This window comes from Lissotriton vulgaris, chromosome 3_2, assembly GCF_964263255.1.
Source record: "Lissotriton vulgaris chromosome 3_2, aLisVul1.2, whole genome shotgun sequence".
Classification (NCBI taxonomy): Eukaryota; Metazoa; Chordata; class Amphibia; order Caudata; family Salamandridae; genus Lissotriton; species Lissotriton vulgaris.
Window position 1 is genome coordinate 197,586,695 of NC_141690.1, and position 16,273 is coordinate 197,602,967.

At 46.2% G+C, this 16,273-nt stretch overlaps 1 protein-coding gene across 1 annotated transcript in view; it reads left to right on the top strand.

Annotated features, from left to right (window-relative positions):
- The window catches only part of LETM1 (leucine zipper and EF-hand containing transmembrane protein 1), a 733,094-nt gene that overhangs the window by 541,964 nt on the left and 174,857 nt on the right, over positions 1–16,273 (top strand). Inside the window, exon 10 of the mRNA XM_086964211.1 lies at positions 12,377–12,526. Coding sequence (XP_086820337.1) covers positions 12,377–12,526 — 150 coding nt within the window. The remainder of the gene's footprint in view (positions 1–12,376; positions 12,527–16,273) is intronic.

Here is a 16,273-nt window from a genome sequence, read left to right on the forward strand (position 1 = left end):
TCTGAATGTGCGAGACAAGAGTCAAAGGTCTTGCTAGATTTAAGGTGACAACTTTGGACGAAGTTTATGGCCTAAGTGTGATAAGAGACGCTTGGAATTTGGGTTTTGTTTAGAAATGACCGTTCACAGGACCAAATGAGGTTAAGAATATAGTCGTAAAGAATAAAGGTCTGTTGAGGTGATAGACTTTGCTCCGAAAGTGTCAGATGGAATGTCAATGAAGTCACCAGCAAGAAGACGAAGATGGTGCCTACGAAGCAAGGTCAACTTAACGGACGACGCGAAGAGATGAAGCTATGGAAAGAGCCAGAAATGACATCATATGTGAAGGAGTACGTGGTGGGCGTCAAGGGGCGTTCCACCCATACTGTGATTGTGTATTTAGGGACAGCACCCTGGGGAGAGGTTAGCGAAAGCGAAGAGCTCAGAGCGCAGAGAGAACAGAGCGCGAGAGAGCAGTAGGCCGAGGACCCTTAGAGAGCGGATGGGTAGGCAGAGAGGGTACTGCTTCTCGACATAAGTTACCATTAGAGGCTAAGAGAGTTTGAACTTCTTTGGAAGTCAAACTGCTGACACCTGTTCTAGGTAAGGAACTTGCGAAGTAGGGATGTCACCTAGTACAGAGTAGGGACAGAATTAACTTGTTTATTCTTTTTATAGATGACGCAACGGAACCACTTTGTGTCTATGCTTTTTAATCTGTTGATATTGGAATTGACTTTGATTGTATTCTTTTGTAGACTGAGGTTCTTTAGGGAATTTATGTTCCTTCTAGTTCCTGTATACTTGTTGAATCTTATCCTGAGAGGATTGTATATGCACTTAATTCTGATTTTATATTAAAATTTTAAAACTTCATCAGTTGTAAGTGGTCCTTCAGAGTTGCGTCAGTTTATGGGGTTAATTTAACCTATGCGGGGTTTGTCTTTTACTCAATGACAGAAAATAATCGATCCAAATAGATGAATGAGATAAGTATCTAAGTGATCAAAAGAGGTATCAAAATCTCATTCCCCGCACAGGTAATAAGGCTAACCTGTGCAAGTATGTACATCTAGAGAAGATTTCATGCTGAAGACACCAGTTACCTGTAATAATGGTTTTGCAGCTAGAAACTCTTCACATATGACCCTCCCACATCCCCATTACAGGAGGTTAGTGGAAGGGAAAAAAAAGAATCTCACATGTTGGGCACGTACATGGGTATTGTCGAATTACGGTCGAGTTCCTCTTTGTTACGTTCAATCATGTGCAATATTTTGGACAGTAAATATTTGCTTAAAGAGTGGAGTTTAACTGCTGCACTTTTCTAATTTGGTATTTGCGGTTTTCATTAGTGGAACAGCAAGAAAAAAATCTTCACAGTAACTATTTTCGAGGCAGGAATTTGTTATCGGTTTCATGTTAGTTATCCTGCACAGAGTGCCCAGAAAAAGACTTCAGGTTGTTCAGCAGGTATTTTTCTATCTTCCTGGTTGGCCATGGCGACTGCCTTATTTCATGGGACTCTTAATGTCACAGGTGCTCTGCTTATGTTGTCAACTCCTACCTTCAAGCTAACAAATATGCATTTTAGGAATACTGGAAAATGTCCGGACCTAACCACTAGATGGCGGAATTGTGCAACAAATGTAAATCTAGTACAGTTTCAAGTTGTAAAACTATAATTACGGGTCAGGAACTGGTTTTACTGTTCAAAGCGGTGATATTTTTCATTTGAGTCTTTTAGAAGAAATGTTGATTTTATTTTATGTTCCTCTGGACAGTGCTAGTAACTAGAATATGTTCTTCAGTAGGTTGAGATTTATTAACAAGTGATTCAACACCGAGGGTATAGGGGACTAAGGGTCCTCTCACAAGCAAGAGATTCGGGAGTTAGAGTTCGGGATTTAAAACACGAGATTATGGGACCTGTAGTCCAGAACTGCTACAAATGATTTTGAGGGAGACTGATACTCTAGTCCATCAAGCCAAGGGGGGTTCTGGGAGTCGTAGTCCGGTTCCCCGTTTCTTCTCTGTCCGCGTGGTGGGGACGCTGATGGGTGACTCTTTTCCCACTCTTGTGGTTGGTTATTCCCCGTGTTTGGTGGATTGGACTATGGAAAAAGAAAAGAAAGTAGAAAAAGGTGGTAAGGAAGGCTTCTCCTTTCTAATAGTGTCACGGGAGCAAGGGAAGTGTAAGGGGATGCCACCACTCCTTCACCAGTGTTTCGCAATTGCTCTTATCATTCTACCCACTGCGGGTTGCACCACCATATATCAATAACACAAATATCAATGGATTCAAAGAAAAGTGTCCATTCACTAATTGTTTGCTTTTTTGATCTTCTTTATTCAAATTTCATCGGGCTGCCCCAAACAATTACTGGATGGACACTTTTCTTTGAATCCATTGATATTTGTGTTATTGATATATGGTGGTGCAACCCGCAGTGGGTAGAATTTTTGTTGTTTATCACTAAAAGATTGCCTCTTGGGGACAACAGGGGCAGTGGCAGTGCATACCACAAAAGCTAACAGCTCACTATTCGGTACACAATTGGGACGGGTTGGCCTTTGGCCAGTTGAGAGGTGCGGCACACACACTCTTTTGTGTGAAGAGTTTAGTTGTTCTAGTTTTGGGTTTTTAGCGCTCTTATCATGCGCGCAGGCTGGCCGGTTTATCTACTATGAGCTCTCTCCCTTCACACCCCTACCCTCGAGTGCATTAGCCCCAGGCCTCAGTACCAGTCCCAGGTGTCCCTGTCCCTCCTGGGCCGTGGCGGGAGGCTCGGCGTTGCCAGGTAAGGTCTGTTCCTTGTTCGCGGTCTCCCCCTGGTCCTTCTCCTCGACTGCGCCGGCTTCCTCTTCCTCGGGTCCGGCAAACGCGTCGCTCCACGGGCTTACTTCAAAGGTCCTCACGAGTGTCGTCTCCTTCCTTGCTACACAACGCGGTCCTAGTGAACGACTTCTTCCACTGGCGTCTTCCGTCTTGTAGAGCTGGTGGTCATGTCACAGAGTCACAAGACCTGACAGGACGAGGGAATTAAAGGGACCGAAGTCTTTAGGTATGGGCTGAAAACACAGAAGGGAAGAGGGAGAACAATAAGGGAAATAGTGTTCGTCGGGTCTTCTAAGGACAGCGCGTCGTCACATCTAGATATCTTTAGATTTACAACAATGAATTTTTAGAAGGTTCTAAAGAAAGATTGGGTCTACCAATAGGTAGCCAGCCAGCACAGTTTCAGGAATTTAATGTTAAATTCTGATGACATTTGGGCCTGAGTCCTGGGGCTAGTGTAAACTTGGATAGCTGTAGGTGGCAGTTCTGAATGCCAAACATGATTACAGATTTGCTTAAATCCATGTATTTTAGGGTTGAGTCTTTCTCTTCATTTCGTAGAAAGAAAACAGTGATTACTAGGCTGCTTAGGCTGCCTCCGCTTTCCAGGTTAACTGATTGATTAATTACTGTATGTTATTTTGTAATTCTTCCTCAGCAACTCAGTAGTATTTGCATACCATTCGTCTCAAATGATCAAGGGTTTCTGCAAGACTTACAATAATGAATGATACGGTGGAAGACTTTAAAACGGTCTTCGCTTTAACAAGATAAATTCAGACGGAGCCCATGAATCACTCACCGCTGCAGTCGCAAGTCCCGTTACTTTCTTTTTTTAACATATTACTGAGGATTTCCCGCATGACTATGGGAAATAAATCAAGCATTTGACTCTATTAAAGATAACAACACTTGACAACTGTAAGGTACAGCTATGTAACTTTTGTATGCTAGACAAGCTTCGTGGAATATTATTAGGTCGAGCTAGACATGCGCATGCGTAGCATGCGGTCTAGCTCGACACCTATTGTGGTTAGTTTCCTGAGAATCTGAGACCGCTTTCGGCCACGCGCCTCTGCTATCTCAGATTCGTCCTCGGGAGCGCGCTGTTGCTGCTGGCTGCTTGCGCGCTGTTTCGCTTTCGCGAGCATCCATGCGCACACACATTCCCACGTGCGCACACTCCACTCCCTCCCCCCCCTCTGACCTGGTGGTCAGGTTTGTAAGGGTGGGGGGGGGGGTGCTAATTCCCCACAGTGTTTTGACAGCAGATGAGTGAATTGCCGGGTGTGCGTGGTGCTAGTGGTCAGGCAGAGGAGGGAGTAGTCATCTCCCAGGTGCTTTAGATGCAGAATTAATGGGCTGTGCTCGGCACCTGCGGGGGTTTGTCAGGGTCATGAAGAGGGAGGGAGTACACCGTCCCCGGGTCTTTTGATAGCTGATGATGACTGAAGGAAGGGGCAGTGTTCGGCTCCGGTGGGAGCGGCTTCACCTTCCCAGAGACCGCCCAGCACTCTCTGGACAGATAATAAAGCCGCGAGTGCTCTAATGCCCCTCTCGCTGTCATTTCCCCGGTGATTGAGCTGTTGCTAAATTGCATGTTATAATACATTTTGGAGCAGCCCGAGATTGGTGGCTGGCAAGGCATGTTCTCTAATTGCTAAGACAATGGACACAGCATTGGCCCACCCTGTTCCCCGGGGGCCCGGCTCAGATTTTCGCATGGGATTGGTAGGTTGATGGCGATGTTTTCCTTTCCTTCTATCTCTCTGCCTGCTCATGAAAGCTGGTCAGGGAAATCGCAGTACACTGCGTGAATTCAAAGTGAGTGGCAGCTGATAAACCTTTGCAGCCAGCGCTCCAGTCTGTGGACGCTGGTACCAGTAGATGTACCTCCCCAAACACATAGCTGTCTTGTGGCTCCCATGGCATCTTTAGCCAGGCACAGCTTTTTAGACGTTGCATCCTGGGATATATATATATATATATGTGTGTGTGTGTGTGTGTGTGTGTGTGTGTGTGTGTGTGTGTGTGTGTGTGTGTGTGTGTGTGTGTGTGTGTGTGTGTGTGTGTGTGTGTGTGTGTGTGTGTGTGTGTGTGTGTGTGTGTGTGTGTGTGTGTGTGTGTGTGTGTGTGTGTGTGTGTGTGTGTGTGTGTGTGTGTGTGTGTGTGTGTGTGTGTGTGTGTGTGTGTGTGTGTGTGTGTGTGTGTGTGTAAGAGTGTGTGTGTGTAAGAGTGTGTGTGTGTGTGTAAGAGTGTGTGTGTGTAAGTGTAAGAGTGTGTGTAAGTGTAAGTGTAAGAGTGTGTGTAAGTGTAAGCGTAAGTGTAAGCTCCAGCACTGCCACAACAGTTTACAGGCTGGAAGAGAGGAAACCAGAAATGGTGTCAAACAAAGTGTGTTTTATTCTTGCTCAATTTTGCTCAGCATGCCACGGCATCTTTAGCCAGGCACAGCTTTTTAGACGTTGCATCCTGGGACGTATATATATATATACACTAGCTAGATGGATGGAACTACATTTATCTAACTAACAAAGATGAACGCCTCAGAACAAATGCCCTGCCATTTCGACCTTTGCCTTTCGTCTAGGCACTTTGCTCAATTTCTCTTTCGAATACCGTTTCTAAATTCAAATGTTTTGTAAATGGGCAAAGTTTACTTTTTTGTCCCTAGCATCAGTAGAGGACACCAGATGTCTGATTCCAACACGTGCAAACTGCAAATAAATTGTGAAGGAGAATTGAAGTGAAAATGTTAAACACTTCTTATTCAGACTATTATGCAAATAGGTTTTGTGACACGGATCTCTTCCAAATCTTTCTCCTTTGTAACTACCGTACGCACAACAAACTGCACTAGGAATTTGGAAGGCAAGGCAGCCAAGGTAAATACGAAGGCAACATAAACCGGCGAATTGATCGAGAAACAGTCGGCATGGTGATAGTTTTTCTGCTACTCATGTAGTTTTACAATGTGAGACTGACTCACCCCCACCTTCTAGGAGTAACAGCATCACGTGCGCAGAGTTAAACGATGCGCAAGCCATCCTGGGTTTTGCTGCAGCGTGCCTTCCTCCCATGGCCGGTTTCTGGGTCACTCAGAGTCTCTTGGCTGGATTCATTTTCGTGTCTTTTATAGACAATTTACCAAAAATGTCAGCAGTAGTGGACACCTGATGACATCACGTGGTTGGCTCCTTCAAATTCCTTTGGCCCTGCTGGAGAAGGGCCAAGAAAGGGGCACGGACGAGAGACCCCAGAAGGCACACAGCTCTTTCCTCTGATGCAGCCTTCTTTACCTCTGACACCAAGGATTGCAAGCTCCCAGGGAACAAAGGGGGAAGCTTTCTTCACATAACAACCAGTAAATGCCAAAGAAGTAATGATGTCTTCGAATGAGCCAACTAAAATTATATAATTTTGTAAAATATGTATGTACACTCTTTAGGTAACTCATAGGACCCTTTGTCAGACACAAATTTGCTGAGAGGATGAGCTAAGATTGCAAGTCATATCACCACGAGGTGGGGCGGTTCTGTTTGGTTTTGGTAAAGTTTAAAAGACATCAGAGAATGGAAAGCTGTGAGAGTGATAAGGTGCTGATCTTTTCTTTGGTGGCGTTTGGCTGCCTAAAGTGATGAAAGGTTTTAAACAAAGCCGGCACTCTTTGCTGGTATTTTTGGCTCAAAAAAAGGGGATATGAAAGAAGTAAACGCTCCTTCCTGCATGTAGATTTGGGTCATGTGAGAAGTTGGCCTGGTATATAATGCTCACTAATTCTAGTGATCACTTTGTACCATGCCAAGCAACCCTTATGATGATGGTTGTAATTCAACCTTGTAGACCAGTTATCCTAGTGGTAACGTGGACAAAGCAGTCTTAGGCTAAACTCTGAAAGGCATGTGAAGCCAGCTGTTATACCATACACAACCCCCTTGAATACCAAATGAAAGGGACACCACACAGATATATATTGAAAATATATATTGATTTATTAACTATTAAAATCCCCTGGACTCTTTATGAGCACAGAAGCACAAGCGTTAAATCACAAGACAGTTTAAAATACACAAAAGTTGCACAATATGGATGAGCCCTAGGGGCCACCTAAACCATATACTAAGAAAGTGGTATAAGAGATACCAAGAGGAAAGTGAAGAGGCCTAGGGCCTTGGGAATCGCTGGAGCTATTCGAGACTAGCAGTGATTAAGTCGGGAAAGGCCCACGGGACTCGGGTGCAGTGTTCAAAGTGCACGCACTTTCCAATGCAAAGTCTATGGTGCGTAAAAAGTACAAAACTAGTTTAAGGGCACTTCCGCTGAACCTAGAGGAACAAAACTTAAGACACAGACCCTAGAGGTGTGTACCAGTGTAGGGACACCGGCTTTGCAATGTTACCTCACCCACAGGAAGTGGGTGCACAGGGTCGAAGTGGCGTTGGGTTTTGACACGCAGGTTCTTGGCGCTTGAAGCTGAAGATGCTGCAGGCGATGTGAAGGAGAAGTGTCCGGTGGATCCAAGGGTGGATCTGAAGTGGTGAAGACCTGAAAGCAGAGGGGACAATGTTCAAAGTCACTGACCAGTGACCACCGTGGAACCAGATTGGAACCAGGCAAAGTCGGGTGCAAACAGGTGATGAGGTGTTGCTTCTCTCTGCAGCCACGTGGACACGAAGAGGTCAAGGACGTCCAGGAGTCGATCACGAGCTGTCCCTTGAAGGCTCTAGCTGATGGCGGTGTCGGCAACTCAATTGAAGCAAACAAGCCTTGGCTAATGCAAGCCACGGGGAAAATGAAAAAGGCTTATTACTCGGACCAGCAAGGTCAGAGCGGGTACTCCTTTCTACAGGAGCGAGGGCAGGTCTGGAGCAACCAGACCCACAGTGTAAATCGTAGGTTTCGTCGCCAAGATGGCCGCTGACCACGTAACAAGCGGCCGGGATGGCGAGTCGAGTGGCACAAAGCAAAAGGGCCCCATGCAGATCGTGGAGATGCTGGAGGGCTGATCTTTGATGCTAATGCTGCTCGGTTGTGGGGCTTCTCAAACCCCAAAGCACAGAGTCGAGGGTGCCTTGGGTGCTGCGCAGTCAGCGTCTCGGGGGTCTTTCAAGATGGCCGCTCCCACGTCTCTCGGTGCCTCCACGGGTTCCTTCTTTGCAGGGACTGTGGATCGGGCTGTGAGAAGTCTGGGAAGCTGGGTCTTGTCAGGCTCTGGGCTCGGGCTCCGGCGGGAGGCGGCGGCAAAGCAGACGTCGAGGTGCTGGGTGATGCCTGTGTTCACAGGGTGGCCCCTCCTAGGCCACAAGGGAGATTCTCTTCAGTCTTCTGTGCAGCAGAATGTCGAAGTCCAGTCTTCTTCTTGTTTAAAGTTGATTTCAGGATGATCTGCTGTGCAATGGCACTGCTCCCTCTCTTATTCCAATCTGAGGGGTGGATCTCCTGCTAGGTCCCTCCCCTATGGGTGGGACCAGGAAGGGGGGTGGTTACACCCCCTCTCTTTTGTCCAGCTCCTCGCCAGGACTGGGGCTGGAAAGCCCCAGAACCGGTTTGGGCTGGCTTATGCACAGGGACACCTTGTGTGCCCCAGGCATGTCTCAATCTATTCAGCCCTGTCCTACCCAATACACAAAACCCTGTCTGGGGTGGTGCTCGCACCTCCCCAGGCAGGAAACCCTTTGTCCAGGCCCTCCTCGCTGGAAGGACTCCCAGCAGCTGGAGGTCAGACATGTGTCTGTGGTGGCAGCATCCATTTTGTGATGCTGAGGCTCTGTTTAACTTTAACCGGGGTTAAGGCTACACACATGTCGTGTCCCTCTAGAAGGGTGGAATGCTATCCCCGTCGCCAGAACTGGCGAGGGGATAGTATTCCAATTCGTATGACACCTTACTCGACATGTTTTGATAAAGCCAAACCAAAGATAGCATTTAACCGCGAGGATTATAATGCACTTAAGAGTATATGGTATGGCAATATCCCGGAACAGCTTAGGGAGTGGTTCCCGACAGCTGCAGACAGGCTCAGCTCATGCTAGAGCACCATCTCACATATTTCCAAGCACTCTGCCTCCAGGATTGATGAGGCCTTCCATAGGAGTGGCTGATAGGAACATATGTGTCCAGTTTAGGGTTAGGCACAGGCATACTGTATCTAAGTAAGAGGTGATTACACCAACTTACCCCAGCTGAGTGATCAGCCAGTTGTGTCAAATATGGAGGCCAGGCCAGGGGTGGCACAATACATGCTGCAGCCCCTGGTAGGCCTTGGCTACACCTATGCCCTGGGTACCTATGGTACACTGTTACAGGGGCCTATAAGGTGAACCAATTCCAATTGTGTTATGCACCTAAGGTACATGGAGTCCATTTTAAGGAGAGAGCAATCAGCCTGGGGCCCTGAATAGCAGGATCCCAGGCCAACTAAGTCAAAAACCAGCTAAACACCAGGCAAAAAGTTTGGGGGTAACCATAGTCAGATATCCACCTTCCTACAGGTCAGTTTCAGGGTGATTCATACTAATACTCTTTGTCCAGATATGGCAAAGATGATGATCATTATAGTCCTCGTGAGATGGAAACAATTGCAGGCTCAAAAAGGCTGGTGTAAGTGTAGGAGAGAGAATAAAGAGAGCGAGTGTTTGCATGCATGCGTGTTTGTTTTTGTGCAGCAAGAAACGTATTTTAAATTAAGCTTGGAGTTTCTAGACTCAAAGTTGCCAATCATTTTCAATTTCGCATGCGCTGTTCCAAGGTGCCATCTTGTCTTTACGGGCTTAAAAAGTGCAGGTAGGCTACACGCAGATAATCTTGTTTTGTTTGGGATTAGCAGCACCCATCTGACCTAGCTCAAAGACGGTAAAGTTCTGCATCAAAGACTTTAATGTAATCAGTGCAGGAGCTTTTATCTTTTAGTTCAGTCTGAAATGCAGCTTCCTTATCTTTTTGCATGTCCTGTTTGTGTTTACACTAATAGGCAAACACACACACAATTATGAAGTTTGAGGATCAGCAGTCATCTTCATTGGCTTCTAAATAATGTGTCAGTAAGCAAGATATCCTCGGGCAAGTGCATGTTGTCAGCAGCCAGGGACGTCATTTCGCGGGTCGAGGCTTGCCCTTTGCTACCCCTAGCTCTGCATTTGCGACCCCTGGCCTCAGAGGTGGCAAATTCAGTGCCGGGAACGCCGGGCAGCTGGGGCTCCACTCTCTTTATTTTCTGTCAATTTTTATCTCACTAATAGTGAATACATAAATTATATTATTCACTAATAGTGAAATAAAAATGGAGTACAATACAATAGAATATGCCCTTCCATGGCAGCAGAGGTAAATAAAAAATGCTTTTAAATGTATGTTGTGTGCATGCTTGCAGGTGAGAGTGTGTTTATGTGTGAGAGAGCTTATAGGTGTGAATTTGTAAGTATGTGTGTGTGAGTGAAAGTGGAGGTCAAAGGGCTTGTGATGTCACTCGCTACCCCTGGCATTTCGGTGAATTGACGTCCATGTCACCAGCTTACCTCTAAATACTCTAAACCCTCTTCCTCTGCTGCTGAGTGACAGGAGACTACTGAAAGATGAGACCAGCAGGCACAGTCCAACAAAAACAATAGGAATCAAAAGAATCCTTAATCTACTGTTGGCTTGATCGATACAATTGATTGTGATCTTCCGCAAGCAGAGTGGTGTGATGAAGAGTAGTTATATGAGCCTCTCATTTACAGGCTCCCTTCTGTTCAGGTGATGAAATCTTATTTTTACCCCCTTTGGGGTAGGAATGCCTTTTGCTCATATGTCAGCATGGTGCTTCATTCTCACCTCACAATGCCATGAAAGACGAATGTGAGTCAGATACACTTTTGGGAGATGCTTGAGGGCAAAACACAAACAAAATGTCTCTGAAAAAGACCTGCCAAGTGCAAGAACATAGGCTACATACATTATTTACCAGTAAAGCATCATGATATGTTGGTGCTGTGTATAGTTTTGAATATAAGAGTTAGCCCTCAGGGGCCACAGCATCATTCAGCGCCACCACAGCATCACTCAGCGCCACCACATTATCACTCAGCACCACCACAGCATCACTCGGCACCACCACAGCATCACTCAGCACCAACACAGTACCACTCAGCACCACCGCAGCATCACTCAGCACCACCGCAGCACCACTCAGCACCGCCACAGCATCACTCAGCGCAACCCCAGCATCACTCAGCACCACCACAGCATCACTCGGCACCACCACAGCATCACTCGGCACCACCACAGCATCACTCAGCACCAACACAGTACCACTCAGCACCACTGCAGCATCACTCAGCACCACCGCAGCACCACTCAGCACCGCCACAGCATCACTCAGCACCACCACAGCATCACTCAACACCACCACAGCATCACCACAACATCACTCCGTGTAATCACAGCATCAATCTGTGCAACCATTCAACAACAACTAGTTCAAATATGTTCTCTCAATGTTTCAAGCTTTATTACAAATGTCACAAAAAGATGTCCATATTTCACTTCTGTTCTTGGATTTTCGTCACAATAAATTACACTGAACCTAATCTTCACAAAAGTTATTTACAAAAGTTTAAGCTATTGCCATTTTAAATTACAATCACTTTTATTTAAGTATTATTTATTTTAAAAAATTATAAGCCATTGTTATTTGTAATATCAATACATCTAAGTCACGTAAATACAAAACATGTTGCATTACAAATGCTATAGGTGTCACATTTGCGAAAGTTAGAACTATTGACATTGTAAATGACAAAGCTATTAATTTAGCTATTTTCAAAACCAACACATAATTAAAAAAATTGTCATTTACAATACCAATAGCTCAAACTTTCATAATGCGAGACCTATTGCATTGCAAATGCTTGTTTTTCCTTTTCGTTATCAAAAATACTTAAATTCTGAATGCACGTGCCAGACAATGGCAGACTGTGCTGCTTTTGAGGTGCAACTTCTTTATTGAAGCAGGTAGAGAGTCATTTCCAAGTAAATCGTAACATTTACTTGGTATGAATCATACATTCCCTTCCAAAAGAGGTGTAATATCAGAGGCAAAATAGTGCTCTTATTGTTTAAATTTTATATTCAAAGTAACAATTTTTCAAAGGTATGATTATTTTCTCCCCTTTTTTCCTAGAATTATGAGCTACAGTTTCAGTATCTTGACCGATTTTTGCTTGTACACCCTAGCGCTTAAATAGAATCGAAATTACAATCAGTAGGTTATAATGTGCTCTAGTTTTGTTAATTCTTTAAGGATTTGTAATTTCAACTTAATCAGCACCCTTTCTCAATGTGATATTCAGCTTTTTTCTAAAAAAAAATATACTGAACTCAGGATTTGTCAGTATTTGTGGTTTGAAGGATGCTTTGAAGTCTTTTTTGGCTGTCCTCAAGATCAGGTTTTGAACATTTTGGTAGCAGGCTAATATTTCTAGCACGGTCCAGATTTCGTAGCATTAATTGGCTTGATAAGTGTTGTAAAACTATGTATACGGCGGGAAACAATTGTGTTACATTGTTTTTGTATAGAAAGAAATGGAGCCTGCAGTGAATGTTGAAGTCACGTCATCAAGTGGAGCAAAAAGCCAGCCATTAATGGAAAGTGAACTGGAAAAAGTCGATGTCACCGCACAGTCTGAAGTCTTGGTAGATACAGCTCCAGTTTTGGAAGGGATCAAGGTAATGTGTGCAACTAAAGTATTTTTTTTTTTTTTTTAAAGATGAATTCGCAAAAATGAACCTGAGATCAGTGACGAGGAAGTAAATTTGCGGCTTCAAAATTTAATTTAAGATTGAAGCATGGCTCTTTGTTATATTAACAGCCTACACAAACATATCCAGAATTACCATAATATATTAAAATTTTTCAGGTTTGGCTAAATTGCTCTTTGTTGCATTCAATCATGTGCAATATTTTGGACAATAAATATTTGCTTAAAGAGTGGAGTTTAGCTGCTGCACTTTTCTAATTTGGCATTTGCGATTTTCATTAGAGGGACAGCGAGAAAAAAAAAATCTTCACATGAACTATTTTCGAGGCAGGAATTTGTTATCGGTTTCAGGTTCGTTATCCTGCACTGAGTGCCCAGAAGAAGTCTTCAGGTCGTTCAGCAGGTGTTTTTCTATCTTCCTGGTTGGCCATGGCGACTGCCTTATTTCATGGGACTCTTTATGTCTGTGGACAAAGGTAAATTCAGAATAGAAGAAAGGTTTCAGAGCCAACTACAGTATTGGGTAGGTGTAGAAAGTTTGTTTCCATGTGTACCATTGCAAATGCCCTTATCAAGCATCTATTTCATATGAGAGCAAGAAAGAAAAGAAAAACGTCAACATCATGAACACGAAACATATATGGCCGGGATGCCAGTCACCCCCTCCCAACACAATCCCCAAGGATGGGAAGTCGGACGCAGTTCTGAACTTTTGGAAGGCGGGAGGGAGTCACCCTCCCGGCCGTATTTATTAAAATATGAAACAAAATTTAAAACATTAAATAAAAGTTTCATAATCATGTACAATTTTCATTTATTACATTTCGATGAAGACATGTTCTTTGGCTAACCTTAACAAATCTCTAATACAAAGGTTTCCTAGCCGAGTCTAACATCCTGCGAATGCATACATTCTAAATTAAAATTGTACATCCTAGCATGAAGGGCTAATGGCAAGGTCTTAACCGGTGTCAGATCCCTACTACCAAAAACTCTCGCCCTCACGGTGTGAGTGGCGGCCGCGCAGAGGACTGTACCCTCCTTGCCAACTCTAATTTCCCTTGTCTTGTCGGGGGCCCCCCTTTCCGCTCGACGCCATCTTAAAGGTCGTCCGAGCACCCGTGTGAGGTATCTGTAGGAAGAACAGCGTGGCTTCCCCTCCCACCCCCACACTCTCTATCACATCCGCCTTCGCGGATATCCAGGCCCCGGGAAATTCGTAGGAGGGGCATATAGCCGCCTCCTCCCCTGGAAGGGGCCTATGGCCGTCTCCCCTTAGGCGACCCATCCTTAGTGGGTGCCGCCTCCCAGTGGGAGGGGCCAATGGCCGCCTCCCCCCGGGCGCTCCCATCCATAGTGGTTGGCGCCCCCCTCTAGGGACCTTGAAATTACTGCTCACCGATCATGACCTTACCGCCCGACCAAAAAATAAATACGACATTTGTTCACCTACTAAGGAAGAAAATATCAGCCTGTCTAATTGTATCAAGCTGTTTACTCCTAGAAGAAAAAACAGTATCCTACAGACAGAAGTCACATCCTCAATCTAGACATTCATTTTTCTTCTATACGGAGGGAAAAAAGGGGTTATCAGAGCAAAAACGTTATTGCAAAACCAAACATTGCCATAAGGGGCTGGTGGGTGGGTCAAAATTGCTCCTTGTTCCGTCGAGGGCTCACGAGCAACGAGTAGGTGCAGCCTTCCAAGCACAGGAACAAGAGGACGCTTCTTCGGATTCCCGCTCTATTTATTCTTCTTCGGGAGGGCGTGTACCCTCCCCCGGTACGCCTACTGGGTGTGGCCATCGGTGTAGGTGTCTAGGACAACCCCTCTTGGGCGGGAAAAGGCGCGCCCCGGCTACGCCGCTTCGGGCATACCAGCCGAGACACACCTCCCGGCCAAAATGGTTTCCCGGGAGGATCGGGGCACCCAACCATACGTTCGGGGGGACCGAGTGGTCGCCCCTTTCCATATGGCCGGGATGCCCGTCACCCCCTCCCAACACAATCCCCAAGGATGGGAAGTCAGACGCAGTTCTGAACTTTTGGAAGGCGGGAGGGAGTCACCCTCCCGGCCGTATTTATTAAAATATGAAACAAAATTTAAAACATTAAATAAAAGTTTCATAATCATGTACAATTTTCATTTATTACATTTCGATGAAGACATGTTCTTTGGCTAACCTTAACAAATCTCTAATACAAAGGTTTCCTATCCGAGTCTAACATCCTGCGAATGCATACATTCTAAATTAAAATTGTACATCCTAGCATTAAGGGCCAACGGCAAGGTCTTAACCGGTGTCAGATCCCTACTACCAAAAACTCTCGCCCTCACGGTGTGAGTGGCGGCCGCGCAGAGGACTGTACCCTCTTTGCCAACTCTAATTTCCCTTGTCTTGTCGGGGGCCCCCCTTTCCGCTCGACGCCATCTTAAAGGTCGTCTGAGCACCAGTGTGAGGTATCTGTAGGAAGGACAGCGTGGACTCGGCACCCCCCCCCCCCCCCCACCCCCTCCCCCACCCCCACACTCTCTATCACATCCGCCGTCGCGGATATCCGGGCCCCGGGAAATTCGTAGGAGGGGCATATAGCCGCCTCCTCCCCTGGAAGGGGCCTATGGCCGTCTCCCCTTAGGCGACCCATCCTTAGTGGGTGCCGCCTCCCAGTGGGAGGGGCCAATGGCCGCCTCCCCCCGGGCGCTCCCATCCATAGTGGGTGGCGCCCCCCTCGAGGGACCTTGAAATTACTGCTCACCGATCATGACCTTACCGCCACAGGCCGGATAGTTGACCAGCTATCCGGCCCCCCCCCAAACTCCTCCTAAAGGTCATGCTTCCTCAAACCCCTTAGCCATGCTATGAAGTCTCCTATGAGTAAAACATTCCCCTCCCGGGACAGGTGAACCCCATCATTCAGATACATGTGATCACCCCGAATACACCCATGAGGAATGCTATGCAACTGCGCAGAGCGAAACAATCTACCAATTTTGTTGTTAACCTTCTTCACCGAATGGTTCAGTGCTGACACTGAAAGGCCCCCCCGCCATACCTTTCTGGGAATCATGTGGGACCAGGCAATCGTGCACCCCGGGATTCTTTTTGCCAACCAGCTAACGGCAGACAAAACTTGCTCGAGTAATACTCGTCTACCCAGAGTCACCAAGTCATTGCCCCCCAGGTGTACTATGACTACAGATGGCGGTGACCTCTGCCGCCCTAAGAGACCCTCAACAAAAGATTCGAATTGGTCAATACAGAGCCCGCCCCTTCCGTGGAAGGCCACTCTGTACCGGTATTCCCCAGCTGCGTGAGTCGCGTCACCTGCTTTGAATACGTCCCCGGCCCGCCTCACGTATGAGTGGCCCACGACCCAAACCACTCTCTCCTCAGACGGTGATCCATGACCGCTTGTCCCCTGGTACTGGGTCGACTGCAAATTCCGCCCCGCATGACATGCTCGCGAAACTGTAAATCAAACAGAAGACAAGAAGCGTGAGTGCATGTCACTTGACTTCACAACATGTGCAATCGCACATACCTTTTGAAACAATTCGAGGACCATCGTCCCAACTGTTTCACTTCTTCTGCACTCTGACCCCTGGCTGTAGCCTCAGTGGCCGCCCCTATCCTAAAGGAGTGGGTCCCGAAATCGCACTGGTCCATGCCCACCGCAGCGATTGTCAGTGCTAGCACCCTCTGGAACTGAAACC